The 21537-nt window shown below is 40.5% G+C and overlaps 1 protein-coding gene across 6 annotated transcripts in view; it reads right to left on the bottom strand.

The window, feature by feature from the left end:
* Positions 1 to 21537, bottom strand: part of mcf2a (MCF.2 cell line derived transforming sequence a) — a 23574-nt gene extending 2037 nt beyond the window's left edge. For 2 of the 6 annotated variants that reach the window (XM_039812617.1, XM_039812618.1), the window contains exons 1-29: positions 20968 to 21537; positions 16199 to 16267; positions 15977 to 16091; positions 15517 to 15607; positions 13957 to 14076; positions 13316 to 13432; positions 12631 to 12780; positions 12360 to 12475; positions 12129 to 12243; positions 11761 to 11880; positions 11454 to 11645; positions 11168 to 11359; positions 10741 to 10912; positions 9240 to 9316; positions 8952 to 9037; positions 8729 to 8795; positions 8466 to 8581; positions 7447 to 7516; positions 7249 to 7341; positions 6925 to 7017; positions 6442 to 6567; positions 6108 to 6329; positions 4259 to 4351; positions 3868 to 3946; positions 3254 to 3317; positions 1979 to 2079; positions 1447 to 1559; positions 365 to 477; positions 68 to 171 (exon numbers count right to left, since the gene is read on the bottom strand). In XM_039812617.1, the coding sequence (XP_039668551.1) occupies positions 68 to 171; positions 365 to 477; positions 1447 to 1559; positions 1979 to 2079; positions 3254 to 3317; positions 3868 to 3946; positions 4259 to 4351; positions 6108 to 6329; positions 6442 to 6567; positions 6925 to 7017; positions 7249 to 7341; positions 7447 to 7516; positions 8466 to 8581; positions 8729 to 8795; positions 8952 to 9037; positions 9240 to 9316; positions 10741 to 10912; positions 11168 to 11359; positions 11454 to 11645; positions 11761 to 11880; positions 12129 to 12243; positions 12360 to 12475; positions 12631 to 12780; positions 13316 to 13432; positions 13957 to 14076; positions 15517 to 15607; positions 15977 to 16091; positions 16199 to 16267; positions 20968 to 21082 (3301 nt within the window). In that variant the 5' untranslated portion in view covers positions 21083 to 21537. Of the gene's footprint in view, positions 1 to 67; positions 172 to 364; positions 478 to 1446; positions 1560 to 1683; positions 1793 to 1978; positions 2080 to 3253; positions 3318 to 3867; positions 3947 to 4258; positions 4352 to 6107; positions 6330 to 6441; positions 6568 to 6924; positions 7018 to 7248; positions 7342 to 7446; positions 7517 to 8465; positions 8582 to 8728; positions 8796 to 8951; positions 9038 to 9239; positions 9317 to 10740; positions 10913 to 11167; positions 11360 to 11453; positions 11646 to 11760; positions 11881 to 12128; positions 12244 to 12359; positions 12476 to 12630; positions 12781 to 13315; positions 13433 to 13907; positions 14077 to 14956; positions 15107 to 15516; positions 15608 to 15976; positions 16092 to 16198; positions 16268 to 20967 lie in introns of those variants that run through there. The other 4 variants (XM_039812619.1, XM_039812620.1, XM_039812621.1 and 1 more) reach the window with 4 other exon arrangements.

Genomic DNA, 21537 nt, shown 5'->3' with positions numbered 1-21537 from the left:
TCAAATAAAAGAAATACTATGGCTCAACATTGTATTGTCATCTTGGAAGTCCATGTCTTTTCTTTACCCCCTAGTCTGGAGGAGTGTGCTCGACTGCTGTCTACTAGAATCAGCCGCAGGCTGGCAGCTGCTATGAAGCCCTCCTGTCGCCGACTCAGGTTTTTCACCAGCCTGAAGGATGAAGGAAAGTCAGGAACAGGTAAGAAGGAAAAAGGGGGAGGAATTAGATAAATAAACTCTGTTACCATGTTCAGCTTTACATTTGCTTTTAAATGTAAAAGCTACTTTTGCCATATGCTGTACCCTTTCACATATGGGATAGTTTGGCTGATCACTAAGCCACATTGACAGGCTGAGAACTCACCAGTGTCCCTTGTTGTCTTCACACTGCAGTTGGATGACGTCTCCACATTTGATGATAATGCTGTCTGGTCCATTTTGAAGGCAGTCAGCCAGAGCCCTGTATCTGCCTGGAGACTAGCACAAAAGGAAAACTGTCAGGAACAAAGTAAGTAAAGTCTTATTTATATAGTTAAGATATTGAGCACAAAATATCAAAGAGGCAGGATAGTATGAACAACAACCACAACATAGAATTAAAACACAAATAACGTAAAACAAAAGGGTGAAAATATGAGATATAGATATATATATATATATATATGATAAATAGATATATATATATATACAGTATATAATATTAGTTCATAAAGGTAATGATAGTGTGATAAAATGTATTTAAAGAAAGTATTTCATTTAAATTGGATGACCTGGTGGTAAAGAGATGCATGCTGTTTTTACATTTAAACTTGACTCTGGAAACATCCTATAGACATTAGTTTGCTGACCTGAGAGACTTTAAAGTACTATATGGACACAAAAAGAAATATACACTAGTTAGGGGCTTTACCATGTAGAGTCCTTGATAGGTAGCCAGTGATAAAAGGCCAACACTGAATGAATGTGCTCCCTGCTCTTAATCTTTGTTGTAAGACAAGCTACAGCATTTTGAACCATCTGAAGTCGAGCTACAGCTACTTGGCTCAGGCATAATGTGACTGTATTCGGTCTCCAGTGGTATAAAGTACTATTATTTACTCAAGTACTGTACTTGTATTTGTACTTTACTTGGGTATTTCCACTTTCTGATACTTTACTACATTTTGGAAGCAAAAAGGCTATTGTATATTTTTTACTTCACTACATTGACTGATTTTGCATCAATGCATCAATAACTATAATCCAGTGATATGATTAAATATTTTTTTTAGCATAATGAGTAGTTTTACTTTTAAAACTTTGAGTATATTTTGATGCAAATACTTTTGAACATTTAAGTAAGTGTTATTTTGAACGCAGGACTTTTTTGAGTTTTTCTCAAAATGGTATTGCTACTTATACTTAAGTCAAAGATCCTAGTACTTCTTCCACCACTGTCGGTCTCACCAGTTGCACCAAAACCTCCTCCTCTGTGTCAGATGGGTGGAAGGTGTCCCGACCTCCAGACCACTTCTCCAGACCCTCGCAGATGTCTACCGAGTGATGAGCTCCGGGCCAACCTGTGAAACACACATTAGGCTGTTACAGGTATTCATGAACGCATTTCTCCACACACTTCACCTTAAAGGCACCATGTAGATACTTAGTTACTATATCGATTATAAAGACCCCTTTGTCACTTACTGGGAAATAAACAAGAACGTAGAATCAAAAGCTAATCTCAGTGGTTGGACCTTTTTCCCCAAAATTCCTTGATGTACCTGGTTCTTCAGGTTAAAGTACACCTGAACTGCTGAGGGGGGAAAAGTCAAATATCTACATCAGTTAGAAATTATGAAGAAAATCAGCAACAGCAGTACAATTCTGTGCAAAGCATGTATGATTGGCATTAATTCCCATAACATTTTCTGTGATTTAGTTTCTAAGTATCTACAGTACTTGATTGTGGCATAGCTGTGTGTGGACTAGATTTACTCACTCTTGCGGTTGTGCTGGTGTTTAGGGGAGTGAGGCTGGGGGTCTGGACTGCTCCTCCCTGACTCAGTGTCCTCCGAGCTCACTGACACCCTCTGCTGCTTGCTGGGGGAACAACACAAAATAACACCAAAGCGTCACCAAATGCTTAACACAGTCAGCAGACAAGCTCAGGATAGATGTTATCCTCAGTCACACAATCTAGGGTCAGATCTGATCCACACATCCAGCAGCATAGCTGGCCCCAGATCAGTGTCAAGGAACAACTCTGTCCTGTTTCTGTTTTTTTCACACAGCCATTCAGGCGCTAGCCAGACAGCAGCACAGAGCACAGATCAGCCATGTGCAAGCTTCTCTGTAAAAGTAGGAAGTAACACAGCATGTGTCAACACAAGGGAAGCTCTGGTCTCGATTTATCAAGATCCAAATTTAGAGATTTGGTCACTCCATTATTAAATGCTAAGTAAGAATGTTCCTGGAAAGCAAATGTAGCTTGATTAGATCTCAAAAAACCAGCCCTATTATAAAACCAGCCGTGTGGAAATTATTTAAAATCATGGGATGAAAACCAAAACTCGTCTTTTTGTCTGCCCTTTGTATTACATGCAAAATAGCAAGAGGAATTGTTTTTCGATACCATGTTAGAAATGCAATGGAGGAGCAGCTAGACACAGGCCTTTCAAAGTGGGGAGGCAGTGTGGGGGTCAGTTATGAACCAGAATGGAGGTTATAAAAAGTGGGTGCAGGTGACGATCAGTATGCAAACACAGCAGCCCTGGGTTTTTGGTCCCCAAGCCGGGCTGGGATGGTCATGCCAGGACAAGGCGAGGTGAGCCAGGCTGAGTTTACCACTGAGCGTTAGGACAGGTCAGTGGCGCTGGGGGCGGTGGCCGGGGCGTGGCCGGGGCCGTTGCCGGGGGCTTCGGGGACGGGGGCTCCGGGAACGCAGGCACAGAAACACATCAGCAGACAGCGAGACAAAGTCTAGCCCCGGCAGACAGCCCCTAGGTACCCCTCTGGACGGCCGCATGCCCCTGCAGGTGGGGGATGGGAGGAGTGGGGATAGGCAACCAGACAGCAGTGGACAGAGTTGGGCCTGCGCCTGTTCTCACACACCACTAACACACAAAGCTTCTACCAGGGCAACGTGAAATGATATCATCACTTTCACTCAAGCTGTGCTTGAAAGTGCTTTGTGTTTGTGCAACTATAGCCTACAGTCATGCACCTAACACACGACTGCAAATACTGTATCAGTAAACAACCAGTAAACACTGACCTCTCAGAGAGTGGTGGAGAAAGCGGTATGTGTCCAACCATTTGGCCATGTTGATATGCTTCATCTGTGAAAAGAGAAAGGAGCTAATGTATTTTATTATCAGTGCAGGTTATCATTTGATTTTCAACTTGAATATTAACTTTACTTTTAAACATGTATGTTTATTCTTTAAAAGTGGCAGAGATAGAGATTCCACCCATAATCCAAACTTCACATTGCTTCCATCTGGCCGTAGATACAGGAGCTTTGTCCCTTCTACCATAGCAGACCTAAATAAAATACCTCACTGAATACTACGTATAGATGTGTGTGTGTATATACGTGAGCGTGTGTATACGTGCATTCAAGTAAATGTGGCGAGACAGGTATGGGCTTGAATGATTATATATGACCATATTTCCACCATATTTGTTTTGCATATTTGTATGTTTTTTTGTGAGATGTGCAGATTGTGAAAACATCTGTCTACTGTTGAGAATAGTACATTTTCAGAGCTTTCAACCACCTCTCGTGCTCTTGGGCCGTGTGATGCAGTTCAAAGCACAGAAGCAAGTAAGTGGACCTTAGATACACTTAGATTCTCATTCCCAGATTAACTTCTGTTATTCACAGACCTCTGAGCAGCTTCTGTTGGTTAGTCAGGATTCTGCGTAGCTCATTGAGCCAGGCCATCTTCACCTCCAATGTAGGAGCCTGAGAGACAACAGAAACATTAAAACAGATGGTCAGTGGATTACAGCATTATGTACTGTATATATTTCTATCTACGTTTGCAGCTAAAATGTTGCCATTTCTTTTTGTTAAACCTCTATTTACAGTACAGTTTATAAAAGCAGAACGGTACTAATTATCAAAATTGTTGCCAATTAATTTTCTGCCGATTGACTAATCATTGCAGCTCTAGTTAAAAGAGTGTAAAACTACTGTAAAAGTAATAAACTATCAGCAACGTACTGTATATCAACTACTGGCAATGCTGGCATTAAACTTCATTCGACTCCTTACCTGAACCACATACACTTCCTCCCTGCCACTGTACCAGATCTCAAACTTCTTCACCTCCCCCTTGACGTTCTCTGTGATCCCCACAGCAGTCATCTGCCAAGAGACATACACTGTTTACACCGACACACACACACACAGCATTAGGATGAGCAGCACAAACAGCACATGGTACATCAGACTTACATCATTTAACACATCTGTCCTGTCAGAACACAAACACCCACACACACCTCCGCTGTGCGACTGCTTCCTCCCAACATCCTCAATAATAAATCAAGAGCAGCAGCTGTTGGTGTGACACCTGCTGCGACACCCTCCGCACATCAACACATACAACAAAAGAAGTCTCATAACAATACAGTACATCAGGTTTTGTGGCCAGCTGGGCAACTTACACGTGTTTAAAGGTAACAACACAGACGCCGACATCAACTAAGTGTCTCCAGTAGATCATTCACTTGATTAAACCTAAGTATAGATCATGTTAGTGCCAGGGGTAATGAGTGATTATATGTGATTAACTTTAACCAAGTAATAAACCGTTGTCATATTAAGTTATAAGTGTTACGCCAACCGTTTTTTTGGATGTGTCAATTAGGAAACCACCATCAGTATCCATTCATAGCATTGTGTTTTTTTAACTCTACATAAGCTGTGTTTAAAATGACTTTCTTGTCTTCTTGTTTACTCATTCGCTGCTGTCTACATATTAAATACCCAATAGTGTACTCTATAGTAAGCAGTAAATTGAGTTTTTAAACGATTAAATCATCATTGTGACAAGTGTAATGTTGTATAACTGTAATTTACACATCAAAGTCAGAAAATTGTACTGTAGAACAGTATGCTATGGACACTACATTGTGCATACATTTCACACTTAGCATTCTGACACTCAGATAAAATGGTAGGATGTAAGTATAGCTTGATAGGTATCAAATAAAGAGTGATTTCAGGCACAGCAATAGTTTGTTCTTATGTAAAAACAAGTCTGAGTTTATGTAGTTTATCCACAAAAGTATTCTGTATTTAATAACCCTCCTCGTGATATTTTATATTAACTTTACCTACCTCCCACTGACAAACTGACATAACAATACATTTAAAATTACTTAGAATTTGCTTTGGAGCAACATGCCATTTTCTCACACTTTAGACATCACTAGTCACTCCACATATTGTACAGTACTGTATGCTTACATAGCAGCACACAGTACTGGAATAAGTGATCCACTAACGACATTTTTTGATTTTGGTATTCATGGTCAAAACATATTTTAACATATTTTAACCAGTGGTGGAAGAAGCATTCAGGTCTAAGTAAAACCAGCATTAATACAGTGTAAAAATACTCTATATTAGCATCAAAATATACTTAAAGTACCAAAAGTACTCATTGTGTAGAATGGCATATTTCAGATTCATATATATTGAATTACTGAATTACTGAATTGTTGCTGCATTAATGTGTTTATCACTTTAATGTTGCAGCTACTAAAATTGGGCTAATTTGAATTACTTTATATATTGCTGGGTAACTAAACATATAATAATACATCATAATGTATTATTTGATTTCTATTCTGTATTAATAATCTACATCTGCAAAGTAACTAGTAACTAAAGCAGCCAAATAAATGTAGTGGAGTACAATATTTGACTCCAAAATGTAGTGGAGTGGAAGTATAAAGTAGCATAAAATGCAAACACTCAAGTACCCTAAAAAGTACAGTACTTGAGTATGTGCACTTGGTTATATTCCACCACTGATTTTAACCAATATTGGCCGATGTTCCAAAAAGACTGGTGTATTCATCTAAGACGCAACCAAACAAAGACACAGACCAACCTTGAGACAGTGCTTGAAGCTGTAGCAGGGGGTTTTGTCGCAGCCGTCTCCCTGCTCCTCCCTCCGCTTGCAGAAGAGCAGAACTCTCTCGTACAAGAAGAGGTGTCTCTGCATCGGCTTGAAGCGAGCTAGCTCCTTCATGCGTGTGGGCCCTTTCTTATGGCTGATCCACACACTGAACGAACCCTGCATCAACACACGGCCCAGCTCGCAAATGTCACCCTACATATGATGGAAAGAGGAATTTATGTGTGAGCCTTTGTTGTTAACATATTCTCTGTAAAAAAGTACGTTAGAGAACGTTAATTCAAGTTTAGGAAATGAGAATGTCCACCTCATATCCTGTGATGGCTATCTGATGCATAGAGTCATTGACTGATTTTAACAGGTCCAGCATAGCTGTTAATGCCCCCTGCAGTTCTGAAGTCCCCTCACAATCTGGGCTGTGTTTCAGAAGTTCCTGAACACACAAACAAAACAACACAAACACAAATTCATGCAAAACCACACATACAGTAAACACAGTAGCTATAACAGTGCACTCTAGTGGTGAATACATAAAATAAAGAGGGGAATCTGAATGAATTGCTACATGTTTGGGACAGCAGTTCTGAATGTTGATTTTTTATTTATTTTTATCCTGGTAGAGAATTTTTGAATACACTTAAGATATTATTTGCTGTATTTGCTGATTGGAACTACACATTTAAGGCCAATTTTATGACAAATATGTACTAAAATCTTCTGTCTCACATACATGATGAAGGCGATCAACTTTTTCTGTATGTTTGTGGTATGACACCACCCCCTGTCTAACCTTAAGCAGCAGCTGATATTTGGTGAGGCGTTGGACTGGTTTCAACAGGTAGGAATCCAGGCCCAGTTTGTGCTCCAGCTTTTTTTGACACTCCTTCACAAGGAAGACAAATGCAAGCACAATGAATAAAAAGTTGGTCAATGATGGCTTTTTAATTGTAACTGTAAAACTACCTAGCTGTATTACTCAGTTTCTATTAACAGTAGAAGTTTAGTATAAAACAAACAGTACTTGAAATATTGTAAACCTATCTTGCATGGAACTAAAACAGTAAATGAATCAAACAAAATAGCAGTTTGAAAGTGAAATCATGGCAAAACTGACCTGAAAGAAGCCACAGTCTGAGAATTGTCTCCACAGCGCCTCAGAGCGTGGCTTATTCTGACAGTAGCATTCATACATTTGGAAACTCTCTTTCTGGGGAGACAGGAAAGAGACATCTGTTCGAAAATTTTGGAAACAAATGATGCAAGAATAATCAAAATATAAAGAAGCTACGCAACATAACATTTAACAATTTACCCGCTCCAGAAAACAAGCTCCCACACTTTCAGGAGCCTCCAGGCATCCTTCCAGGTCCTGAAGGAAAACCCTGGATTCCCAGAAAGGTCAAAGGCCAAGAATTAGATCTCAATCATCTTAACCCAAACCCTCCCATGCATCAGCCTTAATACAATAACTGGCTGTTAGGACCTTAGCCAGCGCCTGTTTCATGGGACTAATCCTTTAAGTGTTTTGCATGTACAAACAGTCGTTTTTTTGTCATTTGTAAATTTACCTACGACCAATCCATTCAATAAATAACTTTAATTGAACAAATCCATCTGGTTTTATGTTCTTCCCTTTCCCCTAGATAGCTTTCTGGTTTGTAACTCTAGCATATACACAAGATCTCGCTAGAGAAACATTAGAAATCAATGAATATCTCTCAGTACCAAACACTTATTTCCAGGTAGCATGGTGTATTTGGCTCTAAAAATCAACAAAATGAGCAGGAAGGCACACTCTGTCGGCAAGAATAGAAACCCAACACTTAAAAACTCCTTGGTGCATTTGCAATGTTAAAGATGCCCTGTGGAGTTTTTCTTGTAAACAAATAAAAATGATTTTTACATTCAGTGTTAGTCACCCAAAACATATTTTGTGTATCCTTGAGGTCTAACAAACATGAAGAGTGCATTGTTTACAACCATGTTTACTAGCTTGCAGTCTTCTTTTTCTCTGCCTTTGCTGGCACTGTTCTGCATGTCTTAGAGTGTTACCGCCACCTGTAGATCAGTGGAATAGTGTGACACCATTGGTAGGACTGTGTATCGCTAAGTGCCGTTCCTCAAAGGTAACACTTGATAACAAAATTATTTTTCTAAATCAGTTAAGCTATACACTGATTGACCACCAAATCAATGTAAAGCTAACAGTCACGTTGGAACCACATTTCTCTCCTTATGACAATGTTTTTCGAATCTTTTGCATACTTAACATACATGCTTATCTTTGTATTTCAAAGAGGTCCCATGTGATGTGAGGCATTGATCACTTGCCTGCTGTGAAAGTTGTAGATCTCAGGCATGTTTCCAAAGAGGATGTCTCTCTTGCTGCGCAGGATCGGAGGCAGAAGCCCTGACAGAGCTGGGTTGTCCATCTCAGCCCTGTAACCCTGCAATATTTAATCATAGCAACACAATTAAGGAAATATAAGGAGTAATTTAATCAATAACAAACATACAGTACACACATGGGAGAATTAACCATAAAGTGTTACTATTTTTGTGTGAAAATAGGGGGAGAAAGTGTGTTCTCTCACCAGCAGAACTGACAGCAACTCTTCCACATAGATTCTTTCTGTCTCTATGAGTTCCCTCATGACATGACTGCGACACACACACATACAGAAGTAGACACAGATAAGTAGACAGAGAGAGAGCCAGAGGGCATTATTAGCACTGAACAAAGAGAATCACAAAGTCAACGGCATCAAGAGCAGTACTGAGAACAGACAGATGGGTGGTCAGATGCCTTCTTCTCACCGCTTCAAGAGATCAGGGCTGTCCTCTCCATCCAGACTGTACGAAACGCAGCTCCGGCTCTCCTGGTAGTCGTGGATCACCTCTATCTGAACACACAAAAGATCCACAACACTGACTCTTCCAATTGGATTTAGAGAAAATGTTAATATACCAAACAAATTATTGGACCAAACAGGAAGAGGTAGATACGGAAATGATAAGATAATAAACATTTGGGGGGTTCAATGCATCTGTGAAAGTGAAAGGAAGTAAAAAAAAAAAAGAAAAAGCTTTTCATTTTTTCCTTACTTTTCTAGGGTTGGGGCTCTTTCGGGATGCTCTCTTCCCAGGCAGGGAGAGGTCGAAAGTAAACTTCAAACCATCACCTGTAAAAGCCAGATCATCAGCTGCAGCAGCAGCAGTTCATCAAAGTGTATGAGTGTAATTCACATACAGTATATTACTATATAATATGATGAGGCATATTGAGGAGATTTAATTAGTTAAATTAAGCACACACACTAAATCAAAACAATATTTTATTTATTGACCGTGTGCACAATGCGAACACGATAGCCTCAAAGAGATTTGCTTGCCCTTCTTTTATGACCTTTTTATTCCCCAGTAACTTAAAAAAGACATGTATCAGTCATGATTGGCATTTGAGGTAATCAATGCTAACTTTAAAGGTTCGGCCTGGAACCAGTATGTAAAGATCCAAAGCAGCGATTGGCACGACTGTCAGTGTGCTTTTGATCCTAGCAGCTGAATCCTTACATGATAGTTCAAGCTCAACTGAGCCCTCGCATGTGCCATGTTACATTCATCAGTGGTATGCATGCAAGTGTGCACATACATACATACATACATACATACATACATACATACGTGCACATATACATGTACAGAATCCAATCGATCAAAGCTAACCACTTTTCCCTTCATCTTCTCTCTTAAATGGCTGCTGTCCCTAGTATCACCTGGGGTTCACAATCACTTTCATTCTCTTTCTTGTTATTACTCTCATTAGTATGGCTTCCATTCATAAGAAATGAATGGACATAGAAAAAGCCCCAATTGATTGAGACACATTCAGTGGATACAATAGATACGTTCAAATGAAAAGAAAAACATGCCAGATAACACATACAATATTAATTGGGTACCACTGTACTGTATATGGTTAGCTTTGTGCAATGTCCCTTGAGACACAAAGGGAGATGAAAGGTTCTTTAATGTATATGAACCACATATGGTTTTATAGCAGCTATCCTGACTAATAGAGCTGTCAGGTACTTCCCAGTGGACTGATTATACCTTCTACCCTTGCTCCAGCTTGTTTATAAAGGTGGCCTGCTAACCCCAAAGCCTATTCAGGGACACCTTAGGCCTACTGTGATGTGTTAATTTAACCATGGTCCCTAAAGGAAAGATGCAACGGGGGGAGGGGGCGAGGGGAGGGATTGGTACCAGGCCATGAGGGCTGGGACAAGACCCGATACTGTGCCTGGGAAACATGGGAGGGTGGTAGGGAGATGGTTAATTTGAAGAAAGCCTTCTCTACATGCTGCAAACTAGGGCAGCTAACTAAAGGCAAATGTTGTTTATTCAACTGCGCTGTGGAGGTAGGTCTGGCAATGCAAGACTAATTCAACTGCAACAAAGATCATTCTTTCTGCAAGCGTACATGAATGAGCTGACACAATCTCTATTTCAAATATTTCTCTTGAGACATGACTGTGTGTGTGTGTGTGTGTGTGTGTGTGTGTGTGTGTGTGTGTGTGTGTGTGTGTGTGTGTGTGTGTTGTACCATGTTTGGGGGAGAAGAGGGGGGACTTGGCACGTGGTGGGTTTTCAGGCCTGGGGGCCACCAGTTGGATCGGTCGCACATGTTTATCAGCCAGCTTTCTTAGAGAAGTCTGTCGGCTCTGGATCATCTGCTGCACTGTTACATGCTTCTCAAGCGTTTTCCCTATCTGGGCCTACCAGAGAGAGAGAAGGACACAGAGGTAGGAAATTCAATTGTGATGTAAAATCCAGAAAAAGTGCTGGTATTGAGAAACATAAACACGGAAATGATTGTAACAAGGTCATTGTGTATGCTTGACACATGTAGTTTTATAAACAGGTTTATATGTTAGTTTCAAGGTTAAATAAATAGCTTCACAAGTTGGTGTGGATGGTCTAAAAATCTCAAAATTATTTTCAGTTAAAAAATTATTGTTGTGGTCACTGACCTGCAGCTGAGGTGTGAGGACAGCCTCGTACTCAATGGCCAGGATGTCAGGTCCTAAGCTAAGCATAGACGGGGCCCCTTCCAGAAACTGCTCAATGTCCCTCAAAGCAGCCTGGGCCCCTTCCTTAGACTGGTACTTATCTATCAGCTGATTGGCCAGCAGATACGCTCCATCATCACACCAAGTGTGGGCCTGAAGATGGAGAACACACGTGTATAGCTGAAAAAAAAATATCTGTGAGTGCTGATGTGTATTTGTGTGTGTGTGTAGATACACGCCTCAATACCTGTTCAAGACAAAGCAGCAGCTGGTGTGTTTGCAGAAGACGAGTGTGTTTGGTCTTTAGAGCAGCATTGAGTGTATCACAGTAGTGGCGAAGCTCGTTGCAGCGCTGCATAATAAGAGCCATGGCATAGTGGTGACCAGCTGATAGCTGGTGTCCGTGAAGGATGATGATCTGAGCTCGAGACATCACCTCCTGATTGAGCCAACAAAGAAATACAAGAAGGAATGAGTCCATTATTTTGGACACACTGCAACCACTATATGCATCTGTATAAGTGCTGTCATTTTCAAATATTGCTAACACTGACCTGTGCATTTGATTCTAGACTGTCCAACCTTTTGAGAGCCTGTTCTGTTTGGACTAGAGTGTCAACAGATATGGACAGCTCCCTCTCCTGAGCCGTCAGATGCTCCAGACACAACTCCATCTAGACAAAAAACACACACCATCAGATACGCACAGACTAAGAGTAAAACAACACCAGTCTAAAGCCAACCTGGTGGCTCCTAGAGGCATTACAACCTACGTTAAAACTTGAGCCTGGGAATTGCAAAAGGCAATAGCTCATGAAGTGCCTAAAATGATGATGTTATCCTCTGGGGAGTATGAAAATATGGGCACAAACACACAAAAACATACATACATGTAAACATGATAAATATATGGAGTCCTTACCTCCTGAAAGCTTTGTTCGTATCTAAGCAACTGTAGGTACTGATGGAGTTTCAGATGATGCTTCTCAAAGAAGCCATCGAAGGCTGATTCCATGTCTCTGAGCTGTGCAAGAAGCCTAAAAAACAGAGTGACATTGCCATCATTCACTGTAAAGTGCTTAGTACAGTATTTGAGGTTTACAATTCGGCTATAAATGTGAGCATTTTCTTAAATCAAAGAGAGCAGCCTTACCTCTGTACTGTCTCCCAGTCCAGCCTCACATCCCACTGGGAGTCATTCTCCTTTCCCGAGCTCTCCAGGCTTGCGAGAAGATGACGACCTTCCTTTGACACGGACCTGATTGCATCCTGTCAAATAGAGCAATATTTACATAATAAATGAGCAGTATTCAGAATAGTACTTCATAAAATGCAAGTAGATCCTTTTGCAAAACAAAAATGGGTTATCATTGCGGTAAATAAATGAATAATTGCATCTTGTATGAAAACATTTTAAAGCTCACCTTGAGTTTCCTGTACTTGTCAGTGTGAGACTCAAGGAGATACTCGATGGCTTTCCCCTCATCAGACAGCGCCGTCTCTGCCAGCTCGGTGCCAAAGCCCTGTAGCATCTGTGCAATGTCTTTGACTGTGACAGCAAAACTTTCAATAGCCTGTAGTGGAAGCAAAAAATACAGAGACCCGTGAAAGGAGAACAATCTGTGTCTCAGTGTCCTTAAGATATAGAGCCCTTGGTGGATTTCTGACAGCAATCATACACCAAGACACATCAGTATCTAGGGTGAAGATATAGGAAGGAGACACAGCACAACCATCCAACACACTGGAAAGGTTTAAAAACTCAGAAATAAAATGTCAAGCAGTAGCTTTATCAAACTGGTAATATATATATATCCCAGTATATATATATATATATATATATGTATATATATATATATATATATATATATATATATATATATATATATATATGTATATATATATATATATATATATATATATATATATATATATATATATATATATACTGAGACCAATAAATATACAGTATCATCCTTGACTGAGCCAATATGTTCATGAGCATATTGGCTCAGTCGTAGAGGTGAACCTCAAAAACAGGGAGATGATGAAGAATGACACTGTATATTCATTGGTCCCAGTATGTTTCAGAATTGATATGTAGCTTACTGTTCGTAAAACAATCCAGTCACTATGACAATAGTCCAAAGTGCCTCCAAACTCTGAAGTCAGCTGGTTCTCATCGATGTAGTGCAGCAGGTCTGTGACTGAGCTCAGCATCACCACCTAAAGGTGCAGACAAAATCTGTGACCTCACAAAGAACACTTTGTGCTTTTAGCAAAGTTACAAGAGTGGCATAATCATGTCTTCCCTTGTATGTATATCTTTACCTGGTGTTTTTGAAATACATAATTGATTCATTTTCATTTATTAAATTGAAAAATAGTTTGGGTACATCTCTTTGCCATAAGGGAGGAGGTATGACTGGTCATTAAAGGGTCATTAGAACCACTAGCATGTCCATGAGGTTGCTCATAATAGCCACAGTCTTTGGAAATGGCATGGCAAACATCAGATATTTTTTACCTATAATTTACAAATTAAAGTACTTAGATCACCAGAATATTAGAAACATCCTAGGATAACCCACTTTATGATAGTATTTGTTTCAAAACTGAAATCAACATGTTTTCTTGGCTGTGTCCACCACAGAACATTTTGACTCATGGAGATCAGGGTTGTAACAAGAACGAGGTGTACCTTGTTGTGATGTGGGACATGTTTGGTAACTGAGGAGGAGCTGCCTTACTGGCATCTTGAGCATGAAGTCCTCTTGGCTGAAGCGAAAGCCAATATCAGTAACAGTGCGGTGGAAGAAGCTTGTGGGTCGGAGCACCAAGACCAAGTGAAGGTTCCCAGGAAAGGAGGCCTTGAAGAGGGAAGAGAGGTTCACTGTCATATTGATGATGCTACATATGAAGGTGGATTCGGTATAAAACTTTGTATTCAATGTATGCAGAGGAAGAGATATGAGCGGAGAAGAAAAAGCATTAACAAGCTCTAATCCTCCACATCTAACAGGAGAGACTTCAGGTCTCAACCATTCTGTCACTCAGACGATTACTGTCAGCCTAATGGATTCATGGTTCAGTCAGTTCACCATTTACACACGTCATATGCTGCATTTCATCTTCAAGTCATTTGAGGTCCTTGCCTGACTGTGTAGACATTTCTGCTCAGTTCTCACATCATACTCAAGACCCACGGACTGTATTACAGCAGTATATATCTAATCAAGCCTACTGCAGCTGTATTGTAAAAAATAAAGTAAAATAAAGGAATTTGATATTGTATCTAAAACAAAAAATCTCAATTCAGACTTTCACATTTACATCATAGGTAAAGTGATGTAAAATCATCCTCTGCAGCAGGATTTATATGCAATAGTGCCTCCTATGTATTTTGTCTTGTAATATACCTATTGTTTCCTTGTCTTGAAATACTGTATCGCCAATAATGCATGCATTTGGGTGTGACGCAACTTCTGCAATTCATTTATCCTGACTCGACCACGAAGGGTCAATAACTCAAGCTTCTGATTTCAGGATAAACATGCATTCAAAAGCCACACATCAAGTCTGTTGAGGTTTCACACACAGCCAGTCGCATGACTAAGCAGATGTGCGCTCTGCACCGCAGTGCTACACACCGCACAGCAGTCGGTGCCACTGCCGCATTCACCCTGCCCGCCCAAAAACTTCACCCCAAACTCTTCACACGGTGAATAAAACTAATCAGCAGCTCATTACCGGGCTCCGGCGGATCTTCGGCATTCCCTGCCGGTAAAAGCAATCATACATGGTGTTAGAAGCCATCTCTGTTAAATGCAAGTTCCCGTCCGTCCGGTGGAAATCGGTGCCAAGCTAAGATATGCAGCTGACGCCGGCTGCCTGACCACAGCCGCTGCTGCCTCTCATACGGAGGGTGGCAGCGCTGACTGCAATGTTTCCCTCCCGCCCGCCTTCCTCCTCATCCTCATCACCCCGCGTCATCACACAGTTTTTGCTTACTCATTCATTTGCAGCAATATGCAGTAGACAGCGTTTCCGCTTCTCTTCAAACTACACACCACATGGAACTATACACGAAGCCTAAAATCCCTTTGATAGTATGTACACAAAAAATAGTAGTTTGAGCTGATAGGTGCCGTCCAGGTACTGCTCAGGTTTTCAGCACCATGGACAGTGATTCATAAATAAATCAGTAGCATATGCACACAGCTACTGTATTTTGCAGCTCACAAGCAACGATCGGTCATATACATGATGTCTAAACAGATGGCCTTGATGAAATAAAAAATTAAACTCACTGCTATTCTGGCAAGCGCAGTTTTGATAGAGGCCCATGTATCCAGTCTTCGGTCTAAAATGATGATAAATTTTACTCCAGGTTGTCTGGTTCTGCAAGAAACATTAGGCAATTGTATACAGCTGTAATGACATTCTGTGCAATTATTGATGATTTGGTGATAAGACCAGTCAAGAGCAGATTAATTAGTCAAATCATGTCATTTATAGGTGCTTTTACAACTACATACATTAGTTCTTTATCATTCAAAATTCACTGCAATGGCATGACACAATGTAAACTTTCCTAATCTATTGGGAGAGAAAAAGAGGTTTGGACATAGAGGGCATCAGTAGGACATTTGACACTATGGAGCAGTAAAGACCAGCTGTGCTTAGAATACAAGCGTTGGGTTTTTGGTGCACTGCAGACAGTCAGAGAGAGGGAGAGAATCAAACAGAAATAGACGAAAGAGGACGCACCGAGGGATGAGTGTGAGGTATGTAAAGACTTTGGCTAAAGCTTCCTCGGGAATGTCACTGAAAGCGGAGCACTCTGGGAGGGTGATGATGACACTGGAGTCTTCCCCACGGCCCCCTGGGAAGAAAGATATAAGCAATCAATTTTATTTTTGAGATTAGTACAGGTGGGACACCACCTGTCACTAAAGACTCTTATTGAGATATGACTAAACAAGGCCTCACCTGACAGGTATGCCACCTGTTTCTCTATGTAGCCTCCCACCTCCTTCAAGCTTACAGGGACAGTCACCTCTGGAAGAACACACACAAATTATAACGGCTAAGGGAATTGGTGTGCACTAGAAAACTGAGGGTCTCCACTATAAACCAAACTTTACTTTAATTAAAACAATAAGTTGAAGAATGTCAGTCCACATAAAATAAAAGAATAATTGTGAATCTGAGAGCTGTTTCATAGTCTCTAAAACACACAAAACCACAGTCTGATGAAGTCACTTGGCCTAAATAATGTTTCAAAGGCTTTTCCACGGTGAAGACCACACTGAAGCATTTGTCACTGGAGTTTTGACATAAAAGTGCTCACATTTAAAAGCTAGAGACTCGTACCTATCAGCTTTAATCTGAAAATAGATTGTTGCTATTCCATGACAATAATCAGCAGATACTGTATATATGCTGCCTTACTGTGGCAGCATATAAATATAATATAAATCCTGCATCTGGTGCAAATTTGACAATGACATAATTAAAATGCATTATCTCATTTACGGTACAGCATCTGAAGTGATGTTGGTGTAGTGTGAAGTTAACTGGCAGATAGCCCGGTGTCTCATGCTTGGTGCCTTTGATGTTCTTGTCTGAGTGGCCAATAAATGCACACAGTCTCTTGTAGAGCAGTCAATGCAGTTCATATGCGCTTTGGTGCACCAAGAATCACACACACAAACCACATGTGTAGAAAGCAGACACAACGACACGTTAAGACTGTTTACATATGCTCACATTTAATTTACAGTAGATTTAATGCATATAGGGGAAGATCTTAAGCAGAGTTAGGGACACTTTAAAATAACTTTCCAGCTTTCTCCCAAACAAGAACTAACAACAGACATACTGTAGGAACGAAAACTAAGCAGTATTAAGGCACTTGCTTATTAAAGACATACTAAACTAAATGTTCAGCAGTTAATGCAACAGATCAACAGGGCAGTCAATTTGCTCACAATTCATTGTTTCCTCATCCATAATGGATTTATGAGAATTAGAAATACAGTCTAAAAAAGATGAGGGAGGGAAAAAGAAACAGAGAGAGAGGAGAGGTGTTGTTATCCAGTGTCCGTCAGGCTGTCAGGGAATAAGTAATGAGCTCTACTGGTAACTGCTGAATATTTGATATGCCTCTGTAACAGAGAGGAGCTGAGCCAAGCTGGGCCAGAGCAGGACCAATGGCTGTACTTTGCACACACAGACGCTGGGTAAAGTTACCGTCACACTGGAATAGTATCTATACCATGCGCCAAGTTGAGACAGGTATTAAATAAATAGATGCCATGTTGTTAACATTTTCCATTGGGATAAGTGCAATATAAAGGCATATTGTGCTTTAAATTATTTATATAAAAGAATGTGTGAGCTTGTGAAATGTATGTGTTTATGTAATGTAAATGAGTAAGTTTCAAGCTCATAAATAAGAAGCCAATGACATAATCTGCTAAACAAATTATTGGAGCAGTTGATGTAAAAAAAACAAAAACAAAAACACTGATACACAAGCACACACACTGCGGACCTCTACTGTATTTGATCAAGGAATCAAGGAATATGTTGATAAACGTGTGGAGATATTGTACTCTCTGTTCATGCTGCCCAACTTCCAGCACAGCCCATGATGGAATTCATTTAAGGACACTGCCAAATGAAATGCCTTGTAGTCCGTCAATCAAACAAGGGAATGAATAAAGTACTGTTTAGCATAAATAACTCACTTATACACACTCATTCTAAACAGTTAAAGGTTATCAAAGTAGGAAATGCTGTGGTTTTCTTTGAGCTGGCATGATGTCCTTTCCAGATGACATGCAGGGTGGTGTGCACAGGCGAAAGTCAAATAACCTCTGTTTACTCCTCTGCTCTTACACATGGAGAAAGAAGAATGTTTGCCAGTGTGAATGGAAAAAGAGATTTAGTGCCAGTCAATAACAGATCTAGACTCCAAGAGCAATCCTTACAGTCTGCATACAAAGCTGACGGCTGGGAGCTTATCTCTGTTGTCCAAACAGTGATAACCATCCGCACTGAATTCATTGCATACAGCTTCTATAAAAAGCATTCACCCATGTACTTTTTTGCTTTTTATTATTTTACTACATTGAATCATGTTTTTTTTATTTGGCTTTTTTAAACAGTGATTATTGTGGGGAAAATCTCTACAAAATGAGGCATGTCAAAGGGGTGTGTATACATTTTATAGGCACCATAAGACGTCAATATAAATAGGTTGGAAGTATATTAAACCCACACATGTTGAGGCTGTTTGAACGTGACTTCTGTCTGAATATTAACTAAAGACCCAAAAAGCAGAAACAAGTAATCCCTTGCAGAGCAGAAATCCCCTCTTACACATGAACATGTTCATAGTACACAGAGGCCTAGCCTCATAGTGTTTTAGGTCATGAGATATTTTGCTAAACAAAGCTTTCAATGCTAAGGGGATTAGACTGGTGGGTGGCATTCTGATAGAAAAGGGTAAAAGAAAATAGTGGATTTTACCCACTGGGATACAGGAAAACTAGATTGGTTTTAGACCAGAAAGGCTTAGATAGTAAAACCCTAGTCAATAGCTTCACATATATTTGGCTGGGCAGCCCATAGTTTTTAGAGTTTTTTCCAATGCTACTGTATGAGCTGCTAGCCTTTGTAGTGTTAATTCATCAACAACTTGGAAAACTTGGAAAGGCACAGCTTTATAAATACAACTCTGTGCTCATTGATGCTGAAACTTGCAAGAGCAAACATGGTAAACAGGTTAAAATGTCTAATCAAGTGATGTTTAAGCACTGAAAGGAGTTGAGGTGTCAGTTCTGAAAGCATTTCAAATTTCAGCTTCACGTTGTTTCCTGTAAGCAACTGACTTATAGATACAGGCGAAGAGTTAGTGCTGAAAGCAGCTGTCAGCTGAAAAGTAAGAGATGAAAGCTACTGAAAAGTCAGTTAATTTATACCATAGACTGTTAATATTATACAGTCTATGATGCATACGCACTGAAAGCAGTTAAACAGTTCAAGTGTAAGAGACAAACCTAGTTGGACTGTCATTTGAAAAGTGAGCAATGAATTTCAGTTAAAACTGAAGTGTTGGAGATAGTTGAAGTGTGTGCAATGTGAATAACTGTTTGAAAGCATACACAGCAGTAAGTTTAGGTCATTGAACTTTCGGTTGAAGACTATGTTGAAGACTGTTGTCTAGCTAACATGCAGTCACTGAAGACAGAACATTTTACTTTTCCTGCGCTATGGCCTTTGTAGGTGACTCAATGATTCACACGGCTTTCTGTCGTACAATATTATTAGAAAGTGTGGTGTTGACCATACTGCTGTCACTGCAGAGAAAATGATATTTGTTCATGGTATACTGTACCAGCTGGAATACTTGATTACAGTAGAACACAGACTTTAACTGATAAGCAGGACAACACCAAAAGGGAGATTTAGACTGTACTCTTCTATTGGGTGTTGCCTAACAACACAGTCATAAGGCCCTGTGTCACGAGTAGTGTGTATATTCTAGGTTTATTTTTGCAATGCTAACATTTTTTAAAGGAGCCAAAGAAGGCTCACAGACTTGTGGTGTAGAAGGGAGAGGGCAATAGGTGAGCTACGTAAAGGATCATGTGTTTTTACTCATAAAGTAAATGCTGAATCTATGGTTATTGTTTCATACAGCAGTGTGTTCTTCATGCTCACCACTGCATCCTCTGTAAGCAGATTAGGACAAACCAAGAGAGTGAGGCTCACATTTCACACAGAGAGAAAAGACAACCTTGCCTGGTATGAATAGAAACTCAGCGTGGCCTTGTTTCTGTTACCTACACAGCCCAGACCAGGTACAATGAACCCACATGAGACATAAAAAGGCAAAGGCCCATCAATTAAACAATAACTCAAGGCTGCCAAGAGCCCAACATAATCACATTAGCCTCTGGAGGAAGCTCCTCCATGGAGTCGTCAATCACATCAGGTGCTATTTCTGTCCATCATCTTACCTTCTTTCTCCTTTTGCAAGACATATACCTTCAGAGTGATGACTGACAAATGATAAGGGAGATGTTGTTTTTGATGATTCTTATGTTAATGACATTATTTTATCAAAATGACCATAACCCTTTCTCCTTTTCTGTACTAAATTCAGTTGCTGCTTTAGGATAAATACTTAACTGTTGACTGTTCATTAGCCTCATAGTTTAATACATGACACAGCAACATACCCTGAATATTAAAAGCTGCATTATGTGCTTTGTGAACATCCTATTTTTTCATTCAAATGGGTTAAGTACATCAGCAGCATGCATTTTATTTCCATCACTATCCCACTCTCTACAACCCACAGTCTACAGATATTCAGGCTACAAAATATCCCTATGGATGAATATCTATCCATCTGTGATGGCTTAAAATAGCTGACATAATCCCTGCAATAGCCTGGTGTTGGAGCAAAGCTGCAGGAACTGGCACATCAATAATACTGACTAACCTAGAGGGTGCAGTTCTCTAGCTACCTCCTCTAATTGTTCTCAGAAGTTACAAATGAGCACAGCAAATCAAACTCAATGGACGTCTGCTACAGTGCTTTTAGGTTCCAGTCTGCTGAATATAACAATGCCAAATGTAGTTGTAATGGGAAACAGTTTCAGAGCACATACAGGATTATATTGAAAAGCCTGCTAGCGGCCAACAGAAGTTAAATGAGGACAGTCAGCATCATGTTAACTCACGCTGCAGAGTGCTCTCCAGCTGGGACCCTGCCTGCAGAAGGCAGCGATAGCCCTCCATCTCCCCCTTGGACCCTTTCTCCGGCTCTCTCTCCCCCTGCAGTGAGGCTGGGCCCATTCCCTTAGTCTCCGACACAGGATCAGGCTGGGAGAACTGATGCTGTCATGGGAGGTATTGACAGTAGTTCAGGCCTCATATCCTCTTCAGAGTCCTGAAGCCCTGCATAGTGTTCCTATAATCGAGGAAGAGGAAAACTTGTGCCCTCCCGCCTCTGTGGGTCCCAAGATCCAGACGGGATAGTTCCTGGAGGCTGCTGTTGGATCTTCCTGACCTTGAACTGCACAGAGGGCCTCCACACTGAGCAGCACACTTACAACAAGAGACCTGTCCACATAAGCAGAAAACAGTGGTTTCCTGTCCTCGCCCAGACAGGGTGTAATGAGCTTTTCCCCTCATACACACACACACACACACACACACACACACACAACACTAGTGCTGGCCGACACAAGTAGCTGCTGCTCTTAGCAGCTACTTCAAAACAAACTAGGCTCCATCTGGCTACTGCTGTC

The sequence above is a fragment of the Perca fluviatilis genome, chromosome 10 (genome assembly GCF_010015445.1).
Source record: "Perca fluviatilis chromosome 10, GENO_Pfluv_1.0, whole genome shotgun sequence".
Taxonomy (NCBI): domain Eukaryota; kingdom Metazoa; phylum Chordata; class Actinopteri; order Perciformes; family Percidae; genus Perca; species Perca fluviatilis.
The sequence above is the reverse complement of the archived record's forward strand: the minus strand, read 5'-3'. Positions and strand labels throughout refer to the sequence as shown.